Source organism: Plasmodium coatneyi, chromosome 10 (assembly GCF_001680005.1).
Source record: "Plasmodium coatneyi strain Hackeri chromosome 10, complete sequence".
In the NCBI taxonomy this organism is placed as follows: domain Eukaryota; phylum Apicomplexa; class Aconoidasida; order Haemosporida; family Plasmodiidae; genus Plasmodium; species Plasmodium coatneyi.
In genome coordinates this window covers 182285-209830 of record NC_033565.1, presented here as the reverse complement: position 1 = coordinate 209830, position 27546 = coordinate 182285, and the positions used below count along the sequence as shown (strand labels likewise).

The following is a 27546-nucleotide window of genomic DNA, read 5'->3' as shown; positions in this document are numbered from 1 at the left end:
TCTTAACCAATGAATTGAACTTCATTTTGTTGTGGGCTTTCAAAAGATGGAAGCAACTGCGAAACTCAGAAGTTAACCATTTGTAGTGCATGCTGCTGCGTGTTATCCACGTATGCATTTACACAAGCGCCAACAAGCAGATGTACGATGCGGGAAAATAGAAACACAATGGTGGGTGTTACTGAACACGAAATAAATATATACGACGAGAGGAAGGTGCATTTTGAAGCGCTGAGCGCCTTCTCCAAATCACTGAAACATGATTTTAAAGATTTTGTTCACCTAATTTGTAAGGTGAAAAATGTGAGGAGGCATGGAAAGTTGTTACTCTTCTGTGACACAATTTCGAATGGGAAAATAAATACAAAGGAAAATGTTTTATTTTATAGATATCACGTTTTGAAGTATGATGATGTGCAGGGGAATCCTCCTAAAGGGGAAGTAAATTCCCCCTGTACGGGTGATAATAATGAGGGTGCTCACTTTTGCGTGGTGGAAAATAAATTTAATGAAGAATCCTTATCAGAAGATAAGAACATCCAATTGGTAATCAGCAAGGACTTTTACGTGGACGAAGACAAATTTGATTTATTCCGAAAATCTTTATTGGAGGACATTCACACAGGACAGATGGACAATAAGGACGTCAGCTTCAGTAGCGATTTGTTCGAACATTCCGTTCGACTGTCCAAGGAGTTTTATGCGGATGTGAAAAGGAATGAAAATGTGCAGACATCTACCGAGGAAGGGAGCCCCATAAAGGATAACTCAACAGATAACATGGAAAATGACCCTGTACTCTTAGTGAACGAATATATAAAGTATGAAATTTTAAGGAAGGTCATAAAGACGGATACGCTGTTGTACATTATAGGATTGCCTGCCTTGACGAACACGAATGAGAAATCCCTATTGGTTTTTTCGGCCTACCTGCTGAAGGTACGGAAAGAATAAAATAAAATAAGAAACAGGCAAAAGTTGTGCGTGTGTATAGTTTCGAATGGGGAGGTGTACCAATGAAGGGGTGTACATATGTGAGTGCATCCTTATGTGTTTAAGGAGAGTGGAAAGAAAAGAAACAGTTCGTATTGAATAGTCCTCCTTTTGTGTTCATTCCTCGCCGTTAGTGTCCACAATTTTTTATGCAAGCCCATTCAATTTGTTATACCCACTTGCCCGTCATCGTTAGAGCAATTAATCATAGATGTATGTGTACCCCTTCTCCTCAGGTTAACTACGAATTCTTCAACATCAACGAACTGTTAAAATTATTCGAAGGAGGTTTTTTTTCCATGCTAACTGTGTGCAGAAGTTTGCAAATGAAGGAAATCTCCATTCGGCAGATTTATAACAGTAAAGAGGACACGAAAAGAAGATTCATACGAAGCATTATCTACAAAAATAAAAATTATGAAAGTATAAGTAATCAGAAAATGAATAATTTTGAAATTTTCATTTTAAAAATTATTGACGTAATTCCCAAACTGTTTGAAATAGAGCCGAGCGAATTTAACTACAAAATGGAAATGAATGATGACAAACGATTGCACAGGATTATGCTCTGTGATCTGAACCTAAATCAGGTTAATGACCATGTAGTGGTGGATACAAGAGCGAGTGGAGATGCCACAGAACAAACGAAGAAGAAGAAAAAAAAGCCGAAAAAAAAGAAAAAAAAAGATATAACGTCCTATATGAACAATAAGAAGATGCCACAGGTACAGTGGATGATTAATCACATAAAAATATTACTCGAAGAAATAGAAGAACGAAATTCAAAAATTAAGGTGTTTAGTGGGGGAGATATATTTTTTCACATGTCCACGTTGGTGAACAAGTATATAGAAAGCAACGACACGTTTTTCCAAAATTATTTAGAATTCATAGAGCTCTTTATGGAGAAGAATGATCAACTCGTTAGTGAGGAAAACACAGAAAAGATAAGAAGAAGTGTACAACTTTTGAGAGAAAAAAATGTGAACTTGTTTGAAAATTCGAAATGGAGTGATGTCCAGTTTTACGACATTAGGAGGTTCTACGTGGAGGGATGCACGAAGACGAGTGGGGACTTGATCATGAATTGCAAAAGGTTGGATGAGGAAAATACACCTATGAATTATGACCGCGCTGATGGAGTAACCTTTGAAGAGGAACAAAATGTAACGCCTAAAATGGGGAAAAGCGCAAACATTGATTGTGACCCCAATTTGACGTACGATTATTGCATCCTGGACGTCGGGGGAGGGAAAGGAGATTTGGGAATTCACATTTCGCTAGCCTTTAAAAACGTCCTCGTAATTATATTAGACATTAACGTAAATTCACTCTTCAGTTGTTTCATTAAAATTTTTGCAAACAAAATAAAGAACGTGTTAATTATGCACGAATCGATATTAAATTTTGACTTTAAAAAATATAAAATAAATTTAATAGTTGGTTTACATTCCTGTGGAGGGTTAACAGATTATATTTTGAGGACCTGCGTCGAAGAAAGGATCCCCTTTCTCACTTGCTCCTGTTGTTATACGAAATATAGAGAATTGAGAAAACACATTTTCGATTTTAACAATGATATGATAGTTAATCAAATTGAAAGTTATATTTACAAAGGGGAGTATTACGCCCAGGTGGGCTACAGCATTGGCCAGTGTGCAGAGGATACGGGTGGGGCATCAAAAGGGGAGCACACCGATGTGATGTATGCTGCAGAGGGTTCGACTGAGGAGGTTTCTCATCTGAATATGCAGGCTTCTTCCAGAGATGGGAAAACACACAAGGATGGCGATGGAGGTGGAGACATGGACGATGTTGCCCATTTGGGTGATTTAGACGATTTTTCCATATACAAGAAAAGGTACGACAAGTATGGGAAAAAAATCATGAGGAGAACCATCCCGAACATATATTCGTTTGTTAATTTGCTGTCCAAATTGTGTGAAAGCGAAAACGCCGGAATTTCATTTAAGTGTATGCACTTTTATAATAACCTGAGGTTTCAAATTTTGCAAAAGTTGTTTAGTGCCACGGGAAGTGGGGCCGAGGGGGAGGAGTTAAATCTGTCACTGCACTCATTCCCCATGTCCTTTTCGCCGAAAAATATAGTCCTCAAGGGCGTCTTTTCGAAGAAAGGGGTAGTAAATCGGTAAAGCGGCGAAGTGAAGAATAACCCCCCCTCAATGACACAGTTCGCGTCCGTTTCATCGTAAAATCCTCTTCTGACGAAACAAATTGTGTCGAAAGAAGTTACCATCTCCCCTCATTTTGTAATTTTTAACTAAACGTGAAATTTCTCTGCTCCAGTTCCTTTCTGATGTTCTTCAGCTCCTTCAAGAAATGTTATAAAAGTGAAAAAATATATTGCAGGGATACACAGTATGGAAAAGAAGTAGTTGTAAATTATTAGACACGTGACGCATAAACTGGTTGAATTTTTTTTTGTATCATTACATTTAGCAAATCTTCCTGACCATTGGGCACGTTATTAAAATTGTATAAGCTTATAGATATGGACACAATCGCGTAGGTCGATATTGCAGCTATGAGATAGAGCGGAATCTGTAAGTTATAAAAAAGGAAAAATTCATTTGTTTCTTTTCATCTTTGCTAATTTTTTTGTAAATTATTTGTTATGGTGAAAAGAATAGATGGAAAGTTTTTCCATATTTTCACAATTTGTCTTGTTAATATATTTTCCTGTTTTTTACGAGTATCCATTTAACGAGGTTATTTGATTTTTTGTATTTGTCAAATTTGTATATCCACAAAATTGTAGAAAATAGGAAAATGATTACGATAGCCTGCCCCCTTGTCAGCATATTGTTTACGTGTTTTTTTATTCACAATTTGTACACTACAATTTGTTTTTACTATTTTTGTATTTTTGTCTTTTCCTGGCTTATCTTTGTTGTCATCACCTTTTTCACATGAACAGAACGCACAAAAAAAGAATAAATAAAATAAAGTAAGAAAGGAAAAAGCGTTAAGCTGTACACTATAAGAAAAAAAGTGTTAATGTGTAACTACACGTTAAGGTGTTTAATCTGGGCATTATTATGACGAGTTGGTACATAAAAACGGTGTGATGTTGGCGTGAAATGAAATAGGCCTGTGTTGCAAACTACAATTCTTCCATTTGGACGTTTGAGGTTTGCAAAAAGGGTGCCACGTCCATGTACACTTATGCGCATAAGAACATACGTAAGGGAGTACCTGGATACATTTAACACATAATAAATAAGTTTGTCATTGTACAGTTAGAGCGCAAAATTGTTACTAAAAATGAATAACCTTTTCCCATTCTTCCTCTTTCTTTTTTTCTGTTTCGAGATAGCTTTGTGTGAAAATGAGATCGTAAGTTTGTAAAAATGTAAATGAAAAAAGGTGCACATCCATGTAGTGCGGAAAAATGTACCTTATGAGTGCATAACCGTATGCAACGAAAATGGCTTACTCATTTGGAGCGTTATTACGCAAACGTGTGAATATGTTATAGCCAGAAAATTCGATAAGAGAAATTAAGAGAACAGATAATGCCGGAAGGAGTATTACATTTTAGCCTTAAATGTATTTTTTTTTTTTTTTATATACTAAAATGTCCGAATGAACACGGAAGAAAGATGAACTCTTTTCGGACACCGAGTTAGAGAACATAGGGGGGAGTGCAGGTTCTTTAGGAAAAGAAAAAATCTAACATTTTTTTTGCACAAAATTGTAGAAATGAATTTTGGCATTTTTAAATGTGACAAGTTAGTATATTGGACCGTGCCACTGAGTATATGCTTGCACGCATATAAATCAATTGATGGGTTAAAGCATAAAACGTAAACGTGCACAATTTTTAGGCGACATAATAACGAGCTCTTCAAGATCACCAACGACGATTAATGGCCGTCCCTCAAACACGAACCTCGCGGGGGAGGTAGGGCAAAAATGAACACACATGCGTGTATATGCACATGTGTACACACCTGTTGCAGAGAAGAGAAGCATCCAGCTTCTTCTTCATAGCGTACACCTGAATTAGAACAATTATATACCCCTCAATATTTTCACCGTTTCAGCTATTAAAGGAATTAAAAACCATTCCGCCACCAAACGTCGAATGTACTGGAAGGAAATTATCCCCTTCAAAATCAAGCACACTACACACGTTGTAGTGTTGCCTCTACACATGACACTTTTCTACATTGCTAATTTACTTTGCTTCCTTTGTTAGTGAATAAGGCTGAATTTATTGACCCGGATATTATTTGTGAAAGGGACTACAACACGCCTTGTCCAAATGTTAGGGAAACTCTTGCAATTTTTTTTTTTTTTTTTTTCATTTTGTTATATTTTACGACAAATTAAGGGAAAACGCTCTCATGTTAACATATTCAGGATTATAACTATATCGGATCTGTTCACCAAATTGACGAAGAGATATGCGCACCGTCTTCCACCTATGACGGTTAAAGATGAAAAGTTACTTATAAGCCCACTTCAGCTTTTCCTATTTTACCTATTCACCCTTTTTAGGAATAACTATTTTTTTCACCCCCCTTTTGCTCATTAGGCCCATGTGTTGGGGAGCCGCTCAACATAAAAGACATGACAGAGAAGACAAAGGAAACGTGGTCTAAAGAATGCCAAACATTTTGGCCCTGCAAAAAATGTGTGAGGAATTTTACTTCCTATTGTCCAGGTAATGCATGAAGACGGGGAAAAACGATAAAAAAAAAAAGAAAAGGCACGAATACGCGTTTCTTTTTCTCCACCATGCTAATGTCACAAGTATGCAATGGAATAAACGTGCATATGCATCCACCTGTTTATATTTGTGCAAATTATCTATTTTTTTTGAAGAAAAATGGGAGAAAGTGAAGGGCACTTTGCGATCGTGCGAACCGTCTGTGCTATATCATGGGCCCTGTAAATTTCAAGTGAATTTTTCTGGCCATACTATTCAAATGTTGGAGGAGTGGAGCTTAAAATGTCACGCTTGGTGGTAATACCACATAGGACAGAACGAATGATTAGAAAGATGTCATCACGTCGAAATTTGGACGGAGTGAATTTCTTTCGTTATTCACATGGGAAGTTTGCCTAATGTAGAACTTTTCTATTCTCATTTGTGCATTTATTTTTTCATTAATCATTTCACCGTTTTAAAAAGGGCCTGCGATCATGTAAATGTGCTGGACGATTGCCCAGACGGCGACATGCCCATTACAGCTGCCGCGACGAGGTTAGTTTGAGTCATATTAAGCATGGGTTAATAACATCAAGCACGTTGCGTATTATATATTTTGCAAATACTTGCACCGTTACAGGTGGAGACTGAAGAAAAATTATCAATGAAGAATTATCTTTCGCATTCTTTGTTCTTCCAGTTGGTAGCAATAAAGCATATTTTTTTTTTTTTTTTTTTTTTGTTCTCTATAAAAATTAGAAGATATATATTTGTGAAGCAAACCAAATTTGTCAACTTTTCTTTTTTAAGTGACTAAGTTGGGAACGTTGTGCTATCTCTTTGTTTGAGTTTGCATTGTTTAACTAAACCGGAACAAAATTGGAAAAAAAAAAAAATTACACCCTTGTTTTCGCGATGCGTGACATTGGGCGGTTCTTCTCATATGGTGAATGAATTTTCACAGAAACGTGTTCGAAAAGGGGGGTTCACGAATCGATGTGCACGGACGTCGCGGCGGATAAATTGGCGCCAAAAAAGGTTATGCAAACACATACATTATAGAAATGTGCAAAAATAAATTAACTATAGGATTAACTAAAATGAAGGAAAAACGATTTTCTTCTGATGAGGCAGGCAAAATTCCAATGGGATCGCCCATTTTGTGCAGACAAGTTACGCTGCACAATTTTTTCAGTACATTTACATTAAAATATCTTGAACGTTTTTTTTTCCAGCTTCGTTTTTGACTCCTTCTCTTGCTTCTTAACGATGGTGAAATTTTGTTTTTTACTAAGGACCGCTCCCTTCTTGACATTTTCCAGTTCCTTTTCTTTTTTCTTGAGCTCCTTGAGAGTCGTCTCGTTAATTGTTTTTCTGTTAAATTCAATTGACTGGATGAATTTCCACAATTCTTTAAAAAAATCTTGTACTTGTATGTTTGCAACTTCCTTTTCCTTATAGCCTAAGTAGAGAGCAATTTCCTTGAACACAGCAAAGGTTTGGTTGTAGAAAGTATCTAATTCTTCAATTTTGGGTTCTACACTAAAGTAGAATTCTTTGAGTGCTTCATATAATGGATCATCTGGATTCTTTTTAGCTTGATCTAAGACGTTTTTAATTTTGTTAGAACCTAATTTTAGTTTCTGCAGAATAGAGTCGATTATCTGTTTGTCCGTTTTGGTAACCTTCTCGATGGATCTCAGTTCTTCAATAATTTCTAAAGTGTCTGCACTTTTTTGATAGATAATTTCGCAAATATATTGAAAAAGCGTTTTAACTGGCTTGGTGGTTGATCGTATATCATTTAGCTTAGCCAAGGTTGTTAGTTTAAAGCCAAAGGCATTTCCCCTTTGGGGATCTCCATAGTTTAATGTGTTACCCACATTTAATATGGTAAACAAAATGGTGAAAAGTTTTGTAGAATTTTTCACCGCTTCGCATGATTCTAATATATTTTCCAGCGGAGTTAAGGTATTTTCGTAATTCTCCTTAAACGATAGAGCAAAATAATGGGACTCCAATCTCTGCTTTAGTAGTGGCACTCCCATAAGTGCGGCAACGTACTGTTCTGGTTTGTCAACTAAGTTCAAGTCACCATTTGAAAGTATGTACTCCTTAACGATTTCGAATTCTTCTGCCGTGGGTACATACTGCATTAAAACTTCTGTGTTGTCAATGTTAAGTATTTTTGGATTTAGATCCATGATAGCATCCCTTATTTCTTTGAATGTGTAATTATTAAATTTGGATAGAGCAATGGACATATTGTATTCCCTCTTCGAATCAGGCAATAGTTGAATAACCTTTGGTTTTTTAATTTTCAATTCTCCTGTTTCTTCCTTTTTACTAACAGCTTTGGCAAATGATTTCTCCACACTTTCTTTTTCTATGGCTATTTTGGATATTAATTCCTTTTTGTCTTCAAATAATGTTCCTGGAATGTCTTGTTCGAATAGGGCTTCCCAGAAAAATCTCTTGGTTTTTCCTTCATCCTTTGCTTGCTTCATTATGGATATTTTACCCTTTCCCTTTCCTATAACAGGTCCTCCTTTTACTCCTTTTGGGGGTCCCTTCATAAATTTGGGTCCTCCCTTTTTGCCTCCTTTTTCGCCTCCTTTTTCTTTCGGTGCCATCTTTGGTGGTTCCTTTTTCGGCGTCGGTGTTTTTTCCTTTGGTTCACTTTGTTTCTCTATTCTGTAGGCATTTTTCAGAGCATTCGTATCTATACCTTCCAGCAGGTTTATGCTATGAATGGCTGCCTTACTAGTTGGTGTGGAGGTGAAACCGAGTTCCTTTAGCCCCTCTCCTGTTAATAGGCGATTCTCATTTAGTACTTCATTTTTCCTGTCTTCAATGGATAAGTCGAATTTTTTATGCATTAATCCTATTTTTTTGATAGTTTCTTCTTCGACTGATGATTTTGCCAAGGAAAAGGAGGTTAGATCCAGCTGCCAGGGAACGATGGCTATGAGAACTTTATCTTCATTCAGCAAATGAACTGTGGGGAGGGTGCCCAAGGTTTCGTCCGGTTCAAATCCAATCTTGCAATATTTTACTTTTCTCAAAACATCGAATGGTAATTTGTCATTTATGTTTTTCACGGTTTTTACTTCATGCTTAATGTCCACGCTTTTTTTGATGGTACTTTTGTCTTTTATAATAATTTCTTTATTTACCACAATTTTTGGCACTATTTTTTTTACCATTATTTTTTTGGGAACACTTAGCGGGTTCATTTTTTTCGGGAATTTATTTTCTACGTTTTCGGATGCTTCGTTATTTTTTTCGTTTGATTCTTCATCACTGGTGATTTCTTTTGAGTTTTCTTTCGTCACAGATTTGTCCTCGTTTCCAGTTTCTTTGGTGGGGTCTTCCTTGGCGTTCGCTTCTTCGATCGGTTGGTCATTAGTGTTTGCTTCGCCAGATGGTTCAGGCGTTTTGGATATTTCAGACGCATCACCCGCATTACCCGCTTCACCAGTGCCTGCATCTCCTTCGGGTGACTTATTAACAAGAGGAGCCTTCCCCTTTTCTTCCACAGCGCCAACCTCGCTACCCTTGGATAGCGATTCCTTCTTCTCAAGGGCACTCTTCTTGCTAAAAATCCCCTTTTTCATCATTAACACTTTTTTTAACCCCAATCCCTTCGGTTTGATGCTGAGCTTCGGTTTGTCCATTCCGTGTAGCGGTTCTGATAGAAAGAGGCGTTTTTTTTTTCCGTTCCTTAGTTTAGCATTGTTTGATAGACTGACATCCTTCTCGTTCTTTTTGTCTATTGATATATCACTGAAGGGGTTGCTTGGGAAAAGCGTATCTTTATCTTTTTCATTCAGTGGGGAATGTTTGCTGGGGGTGGGTTCACCACTGGACGTGCTCGATTTGGGGAGTTTCTCTTTTTTCTTCTTCGAAAAAAAAGAAAGCAGTTTAGAAAATTTTGTTGCTTTATTGGGGTGTAGGAAGGTTGCTTTTTTTTTTTTTTTCTTTCCCTTCATGATATTGCTATTATTATCACTTCCTACGTTTGAATAAAATGAGGAATCATAATTTATGTCACATTCTTGGGTGATGTTATTATCACTATACACGGCACGTATGCTGTGTATACTGGTACTGGATAAATTGGAGCATAATTCTGTTCCTGTGATGTGTCTGTCATTCGTATTTTCCCTTTTAGTGTGCTCCTTATCATCATAAGGGCGGTAATACACTATATTTACACTGTCATTTTTGCTTGAATATTCATCATGGTAATTGCTTAACGATATGTCTGCTTCATTCTCAGGCAGGTGTTTATTATTTGATAAGAATTTTTTTCCCTTTCTTTTTTTGTACGATTTGTTGCTATGTGTGTTATCCATTTTGTTATTTAGCAAATCAGTTGGGATGTTATTCCTTCCATTTAAGGACTCTTCCTTTGAGGGTTCCTTTTCCGTATTATTGCTTATGTACTTGTGGGTAATCAAATTAGAATCTAGTTCTTCTATGAAGTTACTTCTCAGGTATAAATTGTCTGTGAAGATTTCTTTATCCATATCAGCTAGTTCGTTTTGTTGCCACTCTGAGGTTGTTTCTTCATCTTGCTGGTATGGTTGGCTGTCCTGATAAATTTTGCTAAAGTGTCCATTTTGATAACCCACATTTGAATGCTCTTCAGAATTGTTGTATGTCATATCATCACTCTTCTCAATATCAGACCTATCTGCAATTTCTTCATCTTCCGAATTTATCTTTTCCTCTTTGAAAATTATTTCCTCATAAAATTCTTCGTTCTCACTGAGGACAATTTCTTCCCCCGTCTTGTTCACCCCGCTATAATCCTTATTATTCTTAAGGAACCCTTTGTTGTCATTACTGACAAATAAATTTTCCTCCGCAGAGGGGACGTTTATTTTATTATCTTCATCGTTTGATGATGTTCCTACTTGTTTGTTCTTCCTATGGAAAGATGAATACTCTGAAGAGTGTCCATCTTCCGTTGTTTCACTTCCATTGGATTGCCACTTGGTAGCGGTGCCCTGTGCACTTCCAAACGGATTTGCATACAGTTCGCTCTCACTTATATCGCTATCGGAAAGTACATTTTCGTTACTTAATGAACCTTCATGATTAAATCTAAATTTAAACAAAATGTCACTCTTGTTTACGTTTTTTATGTGGCTTATTTTGTCCTTAATGTGGAATGCATTGCTTTTACTGAGGATGTTTGGTGATCCACTTTGGTGATCCCCCAAATCGGCACATTCTTTCTTACCATCCTTTTCGTATATTGTGTGTCCATTCGATATATTGCTAACGTTGTTCACCTCAGAAATGAAGGGGCTATTACTTCTGTCACTTGGTTGTCCCGCTCGATTATTCTCATAGTTGATGACATAACTTGATGTGTTTCCTTTGTGACTCCCTTTCTTACTTGTTAACGAACTTGCATTAGAGTACTGACTTGAACTTTCGTACGATTGATTCACATCAAGAATTTTACATATATCAATAACGTCTTCATCTTCATCATTTTCGCAGTCCTGCGGGTAAAATGCCTTACGGTAATGATTCGTCTTTATATGGGTACCGCTATTGTTACTACTACCTGCGGTGAAGTCACTGGAACTTTCCACATAATCGTCACTTTCGTTAGGAGAGTTGCTATCTGCGCCAATACTAGTACTTCCTTTAGAAAGCTTGGTTGACGATTTTCTCTTCTTCCCTTTGTACTTGTGGTATTTCCTACAGCTAGACAACTTTTCGCTGTCATTGCCTGAGGTAGAATCATCCGAATTGGTGTGACTATTAGACGACTTTGCATTTTCGTAATATATTTCTCTCTTCAAATTGTCGATGTCGTGTTGTTCCATGCTGTTCATGTTACTTTGAAGATCCATTCTGATATTATGATCAATGGATGCCTTCAGGATGGGTTCCTTATTTAATTTAATTTCTCTTAACGTTTTTTCTAATTTATCGTTTTGGTTCGAATTGCTATACCCAATTAGCTTTATTTTTTCTTTAGGCCTTGAAAATACGTTGCTCAACTTTCCGGTACTCTTTAATGCATACTTTTCTCTTGAAAATAAGGTGGAGGAATTATTATTCTTGAACTGTAGAACGTGCACTTTCTTAATTGGTAGTTTTTGTTTCGGTGCTTCTTTAGGATCGCTAAAGATGTTTGACGTTGTTTTGACTTGTCTTTCCTCCTTAGACTTTATTTTCTTCATAAGTTGGTTCAGCTCATCCAGTTCGCTTTGGGCAGTACTCTTCGGTTGGTTCTGCGTCTGGCTCATGGTTCCCTTGCGGGATTCTCTGCGGGATTCCCTCCTTGATTCATTTTTGTCACTCTGTTGGGCATCCTGTTGGTCGTCCCTTTTTACTTCGCTCTTTTCTTCGCTCGTCTCCCCTTTTTTTTGCTCCTTCAATGCCTCCCCCTCCGATTCTTCCTTTAGTAAGTTTTTCCCCTTCACGAGTTCATTGGTCATGCTTCTGTCCAGTGTCTCATCCGGCTTAGCGTGCCCCTCTTTATTCATCGCTTCACCGTTTGTGCTACTTTCCTCTGCAATGCTTTTTTTCTGCGCAATTTGGAAAGATCCATTTTTGGCCCCTAATCCCAAGTGTTTCGTGCTCCCATTTTTTATTTTCTCATATTTGTTAGAATCATGCAAATTATTACTATTTGCATTAATGTTGGAGGCGTTTATCTTATCGGGTCGAAGGAATTTTTTGTTGAAATGTTTCCCATTTAACATGCTTGAATTATCGAAGGAGTACAAATTATTGACTTGATTGTATCTGTGAAAATAGTATGGGTCTCCCAGAATGAGGCAGTGAAATATGGCAGGGTTTGGCACAAGCAAAGGGTTGTTGTAAAAACCAAGCATAACTTCATTATTTTCATCTAAAATGGATATGAACATATTAAATTCCTTGTCTAGGTCTTCATATTTGCTAATTACCTTCCCCTTGGAGTCTACAAATGGTTCCTTAACGTTCCATTCGTTGAGGAGAAGCTTGGCATCATCGTTGCAAATCATAATCGGTTGATCGTTTTCCAATTTCACGTATCCTCTTTCTATTAGGGGTATATTAACTATGGGTAGAATTTTTCTCTTGTAAATAATGGCATTTTGGAAATCCTTGCACTGGGCATATTTCACCAAATTATTGTCAACTAACTTGGTTTCAACAAAGGGTAAAATATAAGTAGACGGAATTAGGGTACTTTTCCACGAATCCGCATATAAAGATTTAATTCTGTTAATGGAGGAAATAGTAAAAAATGAGCTCTTAAATATTTCGAACTGTTTATTTGATTGCATGTGCTTATACGCATCAATACTGGAGTAGTTTAAATCGTTATATTTTAATTTTCCTTCCATTGATATAAACGTTCTTTTATTACTTAAATTTTTAGAGGGCATGTTTCTCGTATTGATTAAAACTTGTTCATTCATTAGATTCTGAATCAGGTTTGGGTCCACGTCTGACTTTTTCGACATATTATCCGATTTGCTGTTAAAGTTATTCCACTCTTTTTCGACTTTATTGTCTCTCCTCAGTTTGTCATTAATGGTTGTCATACAATTTTCCACCTCGGTGGATGATCCCTTTTTTTTTCCCTTGGTGTTTTCTTTCATGATATCCTTTTCTAATTCTTCAATTAATTTGAAAACAACTTTCGTGTTCATATCATCTGGGCCGTAGTAGCTTTTGTAAAAGGAATAAACTTCCTTGTAAAGCTGTAGGGACATTCGGAAGTTGTTTAGTTGTTGCATGAGAATGGCGAAGGAAAGTAGAATGTCCTGCACTTGGATAGTTTGTCTTGTTTTATGGATCCTCATTCTCATATCAACTGCGATTAGGTACTTGTGTAGGGATTCCATCGTGTTCCCAGATAATCGAAGAAGCAACCCCCAGTTGCAGTAACAATCGGCAATTACTTCATTTGGATTTTCTGCATTGTAATCGCCAAAGAATTTTTTTCTTATTTCGAGAATCTGTTCACAAAGGGGTAAAGCTTTGGAGTAGTCCCTAATTTTTATATAGTAGGAGCAAACATCATTTAGCGCATCGCTATAATTTAGGCTATCCGCCTTGAAACATTTTTCTATCATAAAGAGATATTTCAAATAGTAGCATTCTGCTTCTTCATTTTGTTTATATAAACTTAACAGATCTGCAAAAATGTAGAGTATGTTTGATAGAACCTCCGTTCCGCAGAGGATAACTGGTTCTTCATAGTTGGAATCTAAACTTTTGACCTTACTAGCATTGTTGACCTGTTCTACCTTTTTGTGTTGGTCGTCATCAAGGATCCCCTTTTTGTGTATATAAATGAGCGTATTATCAATTAAAAATTTTAATTCATGTAAATATTTCTTTCCTTCGGAATATTTTTCCACTAATACGTAGCACTTGCAAATTAAAATTAACTCTGTGCTCATGTCACCCGTGATGTAGAAGCCAAAATATTTCGAATAATATTTTTTTGCTATCATGTATGAGTGAATAGATTGTATCAAACAATCTGTGTACTTTTTTTCATGATAGTTGTTAATGGCAAAGAGTCTTAAATCATTTCTTATGTCTTGAATTTCCGTGTAACTAATTGAATAATTGAAGTTTTCCATGTTGTGCAGGATAAAGACAGCTTCTTTTACTTTTATCTGTTCGTCATTCATCCTTAGGGAGTCCTCAAAGTTGATGTTTCTTATTTTTGTGGAATTTCCATTTTTCCCATTCGTTAGTTTGAGGTCGATTTTTGTGATCAAGCTTAGCGCGTCTACATTTTTGTCCGTTTCGATATCGTTAATTGTTGCCAGTGCGATTTTCTTATTTTCCATTTTGTATTTTTGCTCTCAAAAGGGGTGAACGTTTTATAGGACCGTTAAAAAGGCGGCATAATCACACAAAAAAATTGAACATCATTAGGATGAACGTCACATACACGTGAGTGAGCATGCACATGTGCATTATTATTTAACATACAGAGAAAACTGCCTATGAGCCCTATTGTATCGGTTGGCGCGGAAGACGAAACAACTTCAAACCTGACGCAAAGGGGGAAAAATTCAAAAAATTAAACACAAATGTGAAAAAATGAAAATACACAAGAACGTATTTTTTTAATGTGCAAATGTGTACGTTAATGTTTACGCAAGTACACATAACTCATTTATGGACACAATTAAAATTGCGCAAATTACAGCAAAAGTGCGATTGTCTAAAAAGTTGGTTTATAAGAGATGAACGATATATGGTAAATGCAATGGTTATAAAATGACAAATGTGCTTAAAAAAAAAAATTCAAAACGTGGAGTTCAAATAAATTTTTTGCAACAAAAATTGAAGTGTTTACTTTTGCTACCACATTATTTGATACAAAAAAAAAAAAATTTTTTTTTTGCGCAAAAGGCAGATATTGTTCTTTTTGGCAAGAGTTGCACTTCAGTGTTGCATTACAATGGGCACATTTAACTGCTTAAATTAATCATGCAACTTTAAGTGCGCACGGTGCGATTTGGCTTAGCATTATATGCACATAAATATCTAAATCCTATTATGCGTATTTCCGTCATACGCGGAACGAAAAAAAAAAAAAAAAAAAAAAAGCGTTGCGCGTAAAAATAACAATGCGTTTAACTGGCGAAATCGCATATTTTTCATTCTTACATTAGAACCAAATTCATTTAAAATGAGAAAAACTTCAACTATTTTGTTTTGGGTTTAACACGATAATGTTAATCTCCTTCAAATCGAACACCGCGATTTTTTTTTTTCAAATTTACAAAATTTTTAATCTCCATTTAGCATAAAAAGTACCATCATTTTGCGGCAGCGTGTATGCGTAACTTCATTGTGCTACATTTCTCGTTTTTTTTCCCCCTCCCTTCATCATGAAGAGGTTCCCATTTATCTTTAACGATATCGGTGGTAAATTAATTGAAGAGAAAATAAAATCCTTTCTGTTAAGAAGCGAAACATTTCACAGGTTTGCGCTAAAAACGTACGAAATATACAATGAAGTGAGGAGTAAGTTTAACGATTTCACCAGGAAATGATCCATGAGAGTGTTGACCAGGAGGAAGTGTGACGCATGTGCATAATATACGCCTCACATGAATACGTTGTGTACGAACCGCGCATTTATCGCAACATCCAAATTCTGCTTCCGAGTCAACATAGTAGAATGCCTTTTTTAAATAATGTGCTGAATGTAAAAGAATTAATTTTCAAGTTGAACAGCACCTATTTTGTGCGAACACGGGCTGTTTGCGAACTGCATGTAGAGTGTGCCCGATCCGCCGCTTTAGCATCACACCATGTGAGCAAAACGTGTGCCAGTAGACTGTTTAGGATAGAGCGCAGAAAGAAGCTATCGCCATTTTGGAGAAGCGGAAAATATCGCCATGTCGTGAGGGGAAAAAAGGTACACAATGTTACGAAGAGGAGGAGGAAATCCCCGTTTGGGGCGATGTGCAGAAAGAAATTCCCCCTGTACGAGGTTCAAATAGACCTATTAAATGAGGAATTAAAAAGCGTGGAAAAAAAAATCAATGAAAGAAGGATAGTGACAAATGAAGATAAGGAAATTTCCCTAGCGCATTTTAAATACCCAAGTCAAAAACTTTATAAAGCCAATGAAGAGGAAATAAATTTAATTAAAAAAAGTGAAGGACAATATTATTTACCATTAGAATGTGAAAATAGCACAATTATAAGGCTGATCGATATAAAGAACAAAGTATCTTCTCCCATTTTTCGATGCGTTCGTAATAGTAAATTCGGACTGAGAAAAAATGAAAGAGTCTTTTTCTTTTTTTATTCGTCTTTTATTTGTTCCTTCTGTTTTTTCATGGGTGTTTGGCAGTACAAAAAAATGGGGAAGAAGAAATTTCTAATTGATTACATTATGCACAATTTGAGTCAACCAGTTATAAACATTACTGACTCTGGTTTCCCATGGTTTGATGATTTTTTAGCTTTGAAAAAGAATTACCAAAATTTGCAGCAGCACGAAGGGGAAGACGATTTACTGAGGAATTTTAACTTGCTAAATGTAGTTCCCATCGTATTATCATTTTATGAGAGGATAAAAGGACCCCCAGATGGGGTGTGTACAAAAGAGGATAAATCAATCTGTGGTAACAAGAGCAGAGAAGATATCCAACAAACGGACGAACAAGAGAAGGATTTACAAACATTAAATTGTGATGTTGCGCTTGAAGAGGAAAATAAATTAACCGTCGATTTGGAAAATGCTGATAGTGTACATTATTGGGTGAATCGAATAAGAAACGAAAATTTCGTAACCCAATTTTACAGAAAAGTTTTTCCAAAAGGTGTAACAGAAGAGGAATTGAAAAAACTTATAATTGAAAAGTACAAATATAGGAAAGTGCAGCTAACTGGAGTGCTGGATACAACTAACGAATTTTTTGTAGGACCCAAAATGTATGAACATGATAAAAAAAAAAAATATTATTACGTAATTTGTCCCATATTTTTAAAAAATGGCAAGTGTATACTAGTAAATAGGGGATTAATAGCGGAAGATATGTTAGAAGAGAAAAAGAAAGAAATTCCCAAAGTTGTGACAATTAGGGGTGTATTAGATCCTGGTGAGCTATACGAATGTTCCTTTAGGAAATTAAAAAACCTTTCTAACAAGAGTGTGTACAGCAATTATCTCTACTATTATGACATTGCAGAAATTTGTCACTATGCAAATATTGCACAGTTCGAAGGCTCCTCTTTTTTCATTGCCAATATATATGATATAATCGTTCACGAAGATTATAATGGTGATATAATAAGGGAACATTATTCCAATTGGGGTAAAGGGGGCACCAAGTTGCTGAACTCTCATTTGGACAAACTAAATGGCATTACCTTAGATGACATGGATCGGGAAAGTCAAGAAAGGATAAAACGTTTGTTGAAAGGGGGTCCTAGTAGTGGAGGTGGCACAAATGATAAGAAGGAAACGAATACGTCCCCTCCAAAGGGGAAACCTTTTCGATATGATGAACATTTTATACATAAGAAGAAAAGGGAGTATTTCAAATTTTACGCCGATGAGACAACACATTTTAATTATGCTTGCCAGTGGTTTCTTTTTTCATTTGTCTTTTCAACCATCTCTATGTTTAAGTTTTTGCAGTTCAAGAGGTGGGTTTTTTGAAATTTCCCAGGGGAGGGGAATTATAATAGTAGTACAACTATTTGCTCACATGTGTTCATCTCTGTACATGAGAAATAATTTTTTTTTTTTTTTTTTTTAATTATCCTTCATTTGGGGGGGTTTTCCCGAATAATTAATTATCGCATGGTGGGACGTTGTTCATAGGAAAGATAGAAGTGATCACTGTTCGTTACGCTTCTTCTCCGTTCACCATGCACACCTTTTGTTTTTGTTTTCTTTTTTTTTTTTTTGATTCGAATGAGCAAACCATTTGGTGTAACAAAATTTGCGCATTTCGCAACCCTTTTCAAAGTAATTAACTAACGTTACTCCATGCATTTGTGCCATGTTTTGCTGATACGTTTAGTAGAAAAAGTATCGGTATTTTAACATATGTTACAGTAGTTAAGTTTTTGTTTGGTGGCGGAAGAACATGTTAGGACGGAATTGGAAAAAAAAAAGGAGGAAAAACTATTGCATAGGGAACGGAAATCATAATTAACATGAATGCATGTTAATAGAACGGTTAGCATCCATGACATGTGGACATCCTTTTTAAGAATCAATTACAAAACGCTATATTCACAAACAAAAATAATAGATTGCAAGGAACAATCCGGAACGTACCTCATGTGAGGGAACAAAAATAAAATATAATGTACAAATTTTATGCGGTAAAGGAATAATGATGGACGGAAAAAATAAATCTATTCCCCTTTGGTTGAGGGGAAAATTCGTCATTATTCTATCTATACGCTTAAGCCTTTATCATCTTGAATGCTGAAAAATTGGCATGGCTCCTTTGAAAAATAAAAGAGCAAAAATTCGGAATAAAAGATGAAGCAAGACACACCTTTATGTGCGTATTCTAGAGCGTTGCACTTCACCCCATTCTGCCTATTTATTCATTGCAGTTGCATTATTGTATCCTTGATCAGCATCCGTTCTATCAAATCATTTCAGGACAAGGGGACCATGGGAGTGACCACTTAAGTGATCATTCGGGTGGTACAATGTATTACATCTCTTTTTCACATTAACGATATAAACAGGTTCAACGTTTACGTATAGGCGGAATAAGTTTGGTTGCATTTTTCATTTGTCCCCACTGCTATGCGACTCACGACCCGTGGAGGGTATCCTCCTATATGCATTCGCATCTACTTTTGTGTGCGCATATTTCTTCTCATAAGATTCTCTGTCCTTCGAGGATAATCTTTTTGATAAAAAAATCGTTTAAGAAGTTATCTTGCAGCTCCTAGAAAAACGTTTTATTTTTCTTTACTAGCATTTTTCCTTTCTCTTTCACTAATAGTCTCATCAAATTGTCCCCTATTTATAAAAATAAAGTTTTTCTTTTTCTTGTAATTCATTTTGGAGATATGCATTTTGGTGCCAATTTTATCTTCCGCGTCTGTTCTGTTGTGCGAGGATGTTTTATTGCTGTGAGGTTTGTTTTTCTCTAAATTTACTTCTCCTGTTTTTAAAAAGCGGAAAATGCTTTTCTTCTGTCTCTGTTTTGGGCGTCTTCTATGCACAGAGCTGTTCCTCACATTTGATCCATTGGTAAGGGGGTCGACATAGTGCTTACGAAATAATCCGAAAGTTAAATTCGTTCTCCTTCCAATTGTCTTAAAACCATGTACTAGTCTCTTTGATTCATTACGTTTACGAAATTTGAAGAGGAACATCTGATTGTTTTTGTCTACCTTATTTTGCATCTTGCCTGATGAACCATTTGGGACGTCATTATTTAATTTTTTTGGGGGGGTTTCATCTTTGTTTTTCTGCATAACCTTTTTTGAATGCAAAACTGGTTTTCTTTTGCTATAGTTTATTCTTTTTCTTATCCTCCTGTCATTGAACATTTTAAAATAGTTTTCCCTTAAGGCGAATTTTGTAGTGTTATTTTGAGGTTGATCGTTTTGTGGGGGGGTGTTTTCATTCTGTTCAATATCTTTCATAATATTTTGGTATATCTTTTTTTTCACTATGTTGAACATTTGAAAGAAGAAGTTATTTTCTTTTACGGGTGCGTTAAGATCTGGTGTCTCCTTTTCTGTTATTTTTTTCTTATTCTTTATTTTGACGACCTTTGGATGTACTTTCAGTATGGTTAAACGCTTGAAATTGTTTTTTACCAATGTTGTTATGAGGTTTTTCAGGTAATCATTATCTAGGGGGAATTTACAATTATGTTCGCTGCACATGTATTTTTTTTGGTTGTTTCTTTTGAAAAAAACTCTGTTGGAATGTGCGTTTTGGGATCCACTTTTTTCGTTGCTTGCAGTTTTTGTCTTGTGTTTATGCATATTCCTATCGTTCAAGCTGATATTGCAATCTTCCAATTTCGCATTATTTTCTGGGGAATATAGGAGCACAATGTACATTGTTTTACTGCACTTGCTGGGTATATGTAGTTTTTTCTTATGCTTTACAAATTCGTCTACATTTTTAAAACGCGCAAAATTTTCTATGACCAAGTTACCAGGATTAATTAATATCAACTTGCTCAAAATTATTTGGCACTTTACTAATCGTAGGAAAGTAAAATCGTATCCCTCTACATGGTTATGAATAAAAAGTAAATCTGACAGTTTTATATGTAGGCACAAATGGTCATCCAGGGGGGGTGTCAAGCTGTTCGATAATTCCTGGTTTTTCGTGTACCCGTAGAGGTTTTTCACGCTGTTGCTGTTCTTGTTGTTTTTCTTCTGGTATGCCGAATTATATTTCGTAAGATAGTGTAAAAAACTCGAAGGAATAATATCCCTAATTTGGGGGATGTCATTTATTATACAATCAATGTGCATTTTGTATTCATCCCCAAAATGGTCATCAAAAGATGAACTGAATTCAAAAAATAGGGAGAACATTTCTGAGCTGTACGTGGATAATTTTACTTTCCGAATAATTTCTTTTTCTTCCCCTTTATGAGTATATTTTTTATTCGTCCATATCTGAGGGTGACTTTTATTATCAGCTTGGTTGTCTTCCTGTTTGCCGCTTTCCTCCTCTGTTGCCTGCCTTTCGTCTTCTCCCTTATTTTCAGCCTTCTGGAGATTGCTTTGATCCCCGTGTAATTGTTCTATTATTTTATGAGTGTATTTTTCGGTCTTTTCTTGTGTACACTTCTCACCCCCTTTTTTGGCCTCCCCTGACAGTTCACATGTGTAATTCGTAAACATACTAGTTAGACCTCTTTTTTCGTAAAATTCTCTTTTGATCATCCTCATTTTGTGCATGCAGAAGGATAATATGAAAAGAATAAAATCACAAGTAACTTCCCTCGTATTATTTTTCATTTGTATTAATCGCATCCATATGTATAGCAAGCAGAACACATTGTCGAATTTGCTGAAGCTAAGGTTAAGAAAAAATAAAGATGGCCACGTATCGCTAACTGCCGTATCGACGTAATAACAAACGTAAGGGAAAAAATATTGAAACAGAAGTCGAAATAATTTCCCATTAGTGCTACATATTTGCATAGTTATGTCTGATAAGGCGAAGCTGATCGTGTCCGCCTGTGTGTTTGCATTAATTCGTGCAGAGCTATACATGCAACTATATTGTAGGTACAAATAGGGGGCATAATAATTTAGTATCTTTTCAAAGACGCAGAGAATTTCGTAGGGTTGAAGGTTTAAATAAAACAGACTTATGATCATATCGTGCATGCCTTGGAAATATTTTATTTTGTATAGATGGCAAAACAAGGTGATGCATTTCACCGACTCGACTTGGATGTATTGTACTATACTTTGAGAAAGATTCGTATTTTGCAGCCATAGGTTTCTTTTAATGTCTTCGTACAAAATGTTTTTCTCTTCCGCGTTTTCATCAGGGTCGTCATCAGTGTCGTCACTCTGGTGCTCCTTGTTCTTCTCATTGGACACTGCAAAATGTTTATCTTCCATTTCAATATCTTTTTCCTTGACCATTTCAGTTTCTGTGGTTGGGAGAATTGGTTCGTTCTGGAGAGTTGAATCGTCCTGTTCATTCTCGCCTAACACGCTAGAGTCACTAGATTTATTGCCTTCCATTTGGTTATCTATTTCTACATTTAATGACTCGTGAGTGGAATTTCTTGTGCTCTGTATGTTAATACTGCTCTGGTGAACTGCTTCGTTTTTGTCTTGTGTTGGGTTAAAAATTTGCTTCACCTTTTGATCAAAGTGCGTTCTATGCGCGTAACTTTTTGTTCTGTCCTTTTTAGTGTCCTGACTGCTGCACGCGCTAATTTCGTTCGTTTCTTCATTTTCTGGCCCATTTGTTGGAGCATTTGTTGACCCATTTTGTGGTCCATTTCCTCTTTCCTTGTTAACTGTTCCCTTATCGTAGTCAAATGAGCGATACAAGAAGTTAATGTGTTGTAATCGTTTTTCTTTGATGTGTAATTGCTTAAATAACTCATGCTTGTTTATTTCTATGCAGAGAGGATTATAGCCTGTTATTGTTTCATTGCTTGTTGCTCTGTTCGAATCTATATGTTCAATTTTCCTCTTAACGTTGTCATCATTCAGCATTTGACTAGGGGAATATATGTTCTCTTCATTGAATTCAGCTTTAACGGGAGCATAATTTTTTGTTGTTGCGTGGTTATTCCCCTCCGGATTGTCCATACCTTTAGGAGTTGTACTTTCTCTTATGTCATCATTTTTACATACACGTTGTGCGATGCTGCTTTCGTCATCCTTTTCGTGGGTGACACAACCGATTGGGATGTCCATTTCAGATTGGTCTCTATTACTTTCTTTGCACTCTTCACAATCCATTTCGTTGTTTCCCTTATTTTCATTCTGTTCTCCATTTGTCTCATTTGCATAAAGAATCGCTTCATTCAAAGTTTCACTTATGCATGCATTATGTCCTCTTTGAACCTGTTCACCTTTTTCGCTTTCATCTGAATCCTTCTTCTGTTTACACTCTTCGGTGTTGTCCCCAATGTGCATATTTTCTTTTTCCATTTTGATTCCTTTTGGTTCCTCGCCATCATGCTTTGATTCCATTTGGGTTTCCTGTTTATACATCAAAACATCGTCTTCTCTGTTTTCATTCCTATTCGCAGATTTCTCCTGCTCAGTTTCGTAACTCTTTGGTTTTTCTTCATCCTGCATGGTGTAACCATTTTGTGTTGGTTCCTTATTTTCCTTTTTTTCATTTGCCCCTGTAGAATGTGTTTCGAATAGGGCGGAAATGCTTTCCAGCGTTAATTCTTCCTCCTCTGCTTCAATTTTTCCATTTAAAAAGGCACTTCTGTTTCTGCCATTTTGCTGCTTAAAATTGGTAGAACTTACTTCTTCTTTGGGGTCATCCTCTGTGGGGTCATTGAAATGTTCCACATCGCCGTGGCTAGTTAAGGAGTTCGATTTGTCAGTCTTAACCTTCGTAATAGCATCGTTAATGGTCCTTTTTTGGTCCTTTTTGCTCATTTCGCTGTTTGCTTCTTCATGTTCTGGTGTTATATCTTTATCTTCAGAGACGTCTTTGAAGCATTCCCTTTGCACGCTTTCATCTTTCTTTTCTTCTTTTTCCTCTTTTTCTTCGTTCTTTGTGGTGATTTGTCCCTCCTCTTGTAGATCTACATTTCGCCTTTTTCTGTCCTCATCAATGGTACCGCTTTCAATGCCAGCATATTTGTTCCCCCCATTGGTGTGATAGCTTTGTGCAGAATAGTATCCTCTTTCAACGTCCCTTTCGACATCTTGTTCGCTTGCCCCCAGTTCATATTCGTATGAATCTTCTTCTTCCATATTTTCCTCTTTCAAAAATTTGCTTATTGTACATTCAGACGTGTCATCATTCTGCATGCTGCCTGATATACCTAGTGAGTGTAATTCCTGATCGTCCCTTCTTGCAGAACTTTTCAAAGAGGTCCCATTATCTACGTTGCTGCTAGATATGTCGTTAAAATTTTCCCAATTAATAGGTACGTCCAGTTCTTCTTCCTTCTTTTCCTTCTCAAAAACGGCTGGATTAACGGCCACTTGTTCTGTCTCGCGAGGGCCATTTTGTTCATCCAAACAATGTGTTTGCAGAATATTTCTAGCGGAAAATTCAGCCTTTTCTATATTCCCCCTTTTGTCATTTTCGCTGTTATTTCCATTTTTGCTAAAATATTGGGTTAATTCTGTTGCTGTTGGGGATAATTCTTCTGCTTTATTTTCACGATCCCCATTTTTCTCTTTTAATCCTGCCATTTGTTCACACTGTTGTTCGTGCAGTTGTTCTTGCACATGAATCCCTTGGCCGCAAGCTCCTATGTGGGTACTCAAATCGGATGTGCAATTATCTTCTCCTTCCTTCCCCATGTAAGATATATCTTGGCTAAGTTGTGCGCTTTTACTATCTGCATCATGATCAGCATGATCCCTTTTTCCGTGCGTCTTATCCTCCCCTTCCTGTTTAGCCTGTTCCCGCCCTTGGTTGCTCACCGTGTCGTCCACATCTGAATTAAATAATTTTTCAACATGCATACATTGTTCATCGTGAAAATCCTTTTTTAAAAAGGAACTGAGAAATTCGCCTTTATTCAAAATTTCTACCTTATCGTTAAAATTCGAATTTTGTTGTTTCTGTTGTGGTTGTTGCTGCTGTTGCTTTTGTTCTTTTTCCATATTCAAGAAATTTCTATAACGGTCAGTTAACAATGCGTTTGTGTAATTATGCTCTTTCTTACTAGATGTATCTTGAATAATATTTTTATAATTTATAATTTTTTTTTTTTTTAATTTAAAATTTATGGGGATATTAATTATGTGTGTACTGACTTCTTTAAGTTCTTGTTTCTTGCAAGCGTTGCCACCTTTTTCTAGTGGTTCACTTTTCACAACACCTTTTTTTTCATCCACGTTGCTAAGTGTGCGCTTTGCACTGATATTATTTTTGATAAAAGTATAATGTGGATGAAGTTTCTCATCATAATTATTTTGAGCAAATAAAACTGCAGTTTGTTCATTCGTTTTATCTCTGAATTCCTTTTCAAAGTCTACGTAATTTTCGTACAGGTCTGATTTCTTGTTTCTGTCGTCTACAGTTTTTTTAAAATAATTATTGTGTGTGGATTTATTATTTTTAACCACATTGCTGTTTCTTCTCATATCAAATGGGTGTCTCAACTTGAAATTGCTAATGAGTGGGTCTGTCTTTCCGGCAGGATTATTCTTCAGCCCGTCATTAAATTTTTGTAAATTTTGACAATACTGCTTTTTCTCCATATACTCATTCATGAATTGGATAACTGTATCGTTCCAGTTGGAACCTTTATTAGGAATTAGCTCATCCTTCCTTTTTGAATCCTCACCTATGTTCTGTTTTTGTTTCACGCTTCTTTCGCCTTGTATATGGTTACTTAAATAATGTGAAATGTCAACCTGTTGCATACGTTTATTCACGCCAAAGGTGAGATCGCCTTTTTGGAGGAAGTTACTTTTTTGGGAAGCGTTACCGTCAGGGAGGTTGTTTCCCATTTTAATGTTGGAATAGTTACCATTGTCACAATCGGAGTTGTTATTCAAATGAGGAGTGTTTACATTTTTTAATTTTTCAGAATGATTCATACGGTGGAAGTAATTTGGAAATTTTGTTTTACTGTTAAATATGGCCTTGTGTTTTGTGCTCAGAGTAATAATACTACTGGGAATGACAGTTGCTTTGGCTTTAATTTGATTACTTGGGGGAAAATTCGAATTAATGTCTTTTCTATTTTGTTTCGCTACATCATTTAGATATTTTTTAATTGAATTTTTGGGGTTATCATGGAAGGAGTCTCTTTTATAGTGGTTAACGTTTTTGTTATTTGTTCGTACTTCCCTATCGCATGTGCTTGCGCTGTCTAATCTATTGTGATTAGAATCTTTAAAATTCATGTTGTTGTTACTATGAATTCTGGCTTTAGTATTGTCTCGTGCAGTATGCTTGTCGAAAAGGTTAACGTGTTCAAAGGTGCCCATTCTGTGTTCATCCTTTTGTATCGTGCGGCTTTGAATGCTTCTTTTAAACTTTTGCATAATTCTTATTTTGCTAATTTTGTCGAGAGATTTGTTTAGATTTATTCCATACTTCACTGCACTGTTATTCCTTACAAATTTGTTCTTCACATTTAGGTGAGATTTATTTACGCTGAAAATATTGCCCTCGTGTTTGTCTTTGCTTATTTTGTGCTTTTCCATATGTGCTACTCGTGTGAAGTGGTTGTCATGGATGCTGTAGTTCGTGTGGCTGCTGTGCTTACTGTAGTACGTTCTCGAATCGCATAAGAAGGGCCTATTATGAGAAAATAAATTCGAATCAGAGTTATTACTATTTGAAAAAATTTCACTTTCATCGTGTGAGATTGTATACTTTGCATCCTTTTTGTTTACCCCATTAGCAGGGCTCACTTTTTGGTAGTTTGCACTTCCTGTTTGTCGGTATAAATTAAATGCTGAAGTTTTTACTTTTTTTAAGTCTTGCACGCTTTTCTTATAGTTCCGCAGAGTGTTGCTATTATTGAGGTTGTCCATGTTGCCAGGTGAAGGAAAAGGTTTTCCCACTTAAGTCCACTGCATTGGCTGTCGTAGCTGTGTTATCCGTGTTAGTCGTGTCAGTTTTGCTCTTCTTTCCAATTGGGAGGGCAGAACCAAGGGGCCAAGAAGTGCCAACACATATGTGTGTGCTATTTCGTATGCCCCATGTATGCGTGCACGTGTGAATTAACTGTTGCTGCCTTTATTTTTGTTTTCCTTTCGTGCGAACTGTGATTTGAGACAGGCGTCGATTTTACACGCACGCGTATGTGGTAGTAACAAAAAAGTCGTCTTTTATTCAGCAGACGTGCTGTTCTTAAATTGTGGTACACACATGCGGTGATTATTTAACGAATTGGGGTAAACGCCAAAAAGGAGTGTTAAATTATTTTCAAAAAAAAGAAAAATGCGCCAAATGGAAAATAAGTTAAAAAAACAATTTAAGGTCGCACATTTATATGCCACGCAAAGTTGTCTATTTAGCACAACAATGTATCGTTACATGACGGTTTTATTTACCTTTTTGTCCATATTTTTGTGTTAGGTATGACAACCATTTGGAAAACAAAATGTCGCATATTTTCAGGAAGAACTGTTCAAACTTGTAACATAATGAAATGCACACTTCGGAAAAAAAAAAAAAAAAATTACGACAAAGTTGACCAAATTAATTCACTTTATCGTGTGTCATTTTTTGCCATTCTTATTTTCCCTTTTTTTTAATTATTTATAACCGCATGGAGTTCATAAAATTCTGTTCCTATTTACACGGTGAAAAGTAACCTGCTTATTTAAGTGTATGCAACGGTAAACGCAATAATGAAGGACAACGATTGGTAATCGTCCAATCTGCATTGAAACGCTTAATTTTTAAGTTCGGAAAAATTGGCTAAAAAAAAAAAAATCGTTAAGTGTGTGTAAATACAGGAAAAAAAAAAAAAAAATTACATAAACATATGCTTACACAAATGGAAAAAAAAGGGGTTATAATTTTCATATTATATTCGATATTTCCATTACAAATGGGTTACCGACAAATTGCACTTTCGCAAGTGTAGGTATTTTTGTGATTGTATAATAAATGACGAATTAAGACAAAGTATATAAGAACAGTACATGCATAGGAGGGGGAGAAATAACAAATTGGAAATATTCAACAGAATAATCCTATGAAAATAACACTTTTCACATTTTTA

At 36.1% G+C, this 27546-nt stretch overlaps 6 protein-coding genes across 6 annotated transcripts; 3 read left to right on the top strand and 3 right to left on the bottom strand.

Annotated features, from left to right (window-relative positions):
* Positions 1 to 147: 147 nt before the first annotated feature.
* Positions 148 to 3146, top strand: PCOAH_00028520 (Uncharacterized protein; the record flags this gene model as incomplete). Its single annotated transcript, XM_020059657.1, has 2 exons — positions 148 to 939; positions 1230 to 3146. 2 exons carry the CDS (start codon positions 148 to 150, stop codon positions 3144 to 3146), a joined length of 2709 nt encoding a protein of 902 aa, XP_019915514.1.
* A 124-nt stretch (positions 3147 to 3270) lies between these two features.
* PCOAH_00028510 (Uncharacterized protein) lies at positions 3271 to 3815 on the bottom strand (the record flags this gene model as incomplete). The annotated part of the gene is made up of 3 exons (XM_020059656.1): positions 3271 to 3324; positions 3448 to 3555; positions 3705 to 3815. 3 exons carry the CDS (start codon positions 3813 to 3815, stop codon positions 3271 to 3273), a joined length of 273 nt encoding a protein of 90 aa, XP_019915228.1.
* Positions 3816 to 4134: 319 nt separating this feature from the next.
* Positions 4135 to 6536, top strand: PCOAH_00028500 (Uncharacterized protein; the record flags this gene model as incomplete). The annotated part of the gene is made up of 10 exons (XM_020059655.1): positions 4135 to 4350; positions 4613 to 4664; positions 4842 to 4918; positions 5061 to 5103; positions 5216 to 5283; positions 5380 to 5449; positions 5555 to 5683; positions 5845 to 5986; positions 6155 to 6226; positions 6312 to 6536. 10 exons carry the CDS (start codon positions 4279 to 4281, stop codon positions 6337 to 6339), a joined length of 753 nt encoding a protein of 250 aa, XP_019915315.1.
* A 340-nt stretch (positions 6537 to 6876) lies between these two features.
* On the bottom strand, positions 6877 to 14499 carry PCOAH_00028490 (Diaphanous-like protein; the record flags this gene model as incomplete). The annotated part of the gene is made up of 1 exon (XM_020059654.1): positions 6877 to 14499. The coding sequence occupies one exon, from the start codon at positions 14497 to 14499 to the stop codon at positions 6877 to 6879; it is 7623 nt and encodes a 2540-aa protein (XP_019915264.1).
* A 1346-nt stretch (positions 14500 to 15845) lies between these two features.
* On the top strand, positions 15846 to 17840 carry PCOAH_00028480 (Uncharacterized protein; the record flags this gene model as incomplete). The annotated part of the gene is made up of 1 exon (XM_020059653.1): positions 15846 to 17840. One exon carries the CDS (start codon positions 15846 to 15848, stop codon positions 17838 to 17840), a length of 1995 nt encoding a protein of 664 aa, XP_019915511.1.
* Positions 17841 to 19111: 1271 nt separating this feature from the next.
* PCOAH_00028470 (Uncharacterized protein) lies at positions 19112 to 26347 on the bottom strand (the record flags this gene model as incomplete). Its single annotated transcript, XM_020059652.1, has 1 exon — positions 19112 to 26347. The coding sequence occupies one exon, from the start codon at positions 26345 to 26347 to the stop codon at positions 19112 to 19114; it is 7236 nt and encodes a 2411-aa protein (XP_019915298.1).
* Positions 26348 to 27546: the final 1199 nt, after the last annotated feature.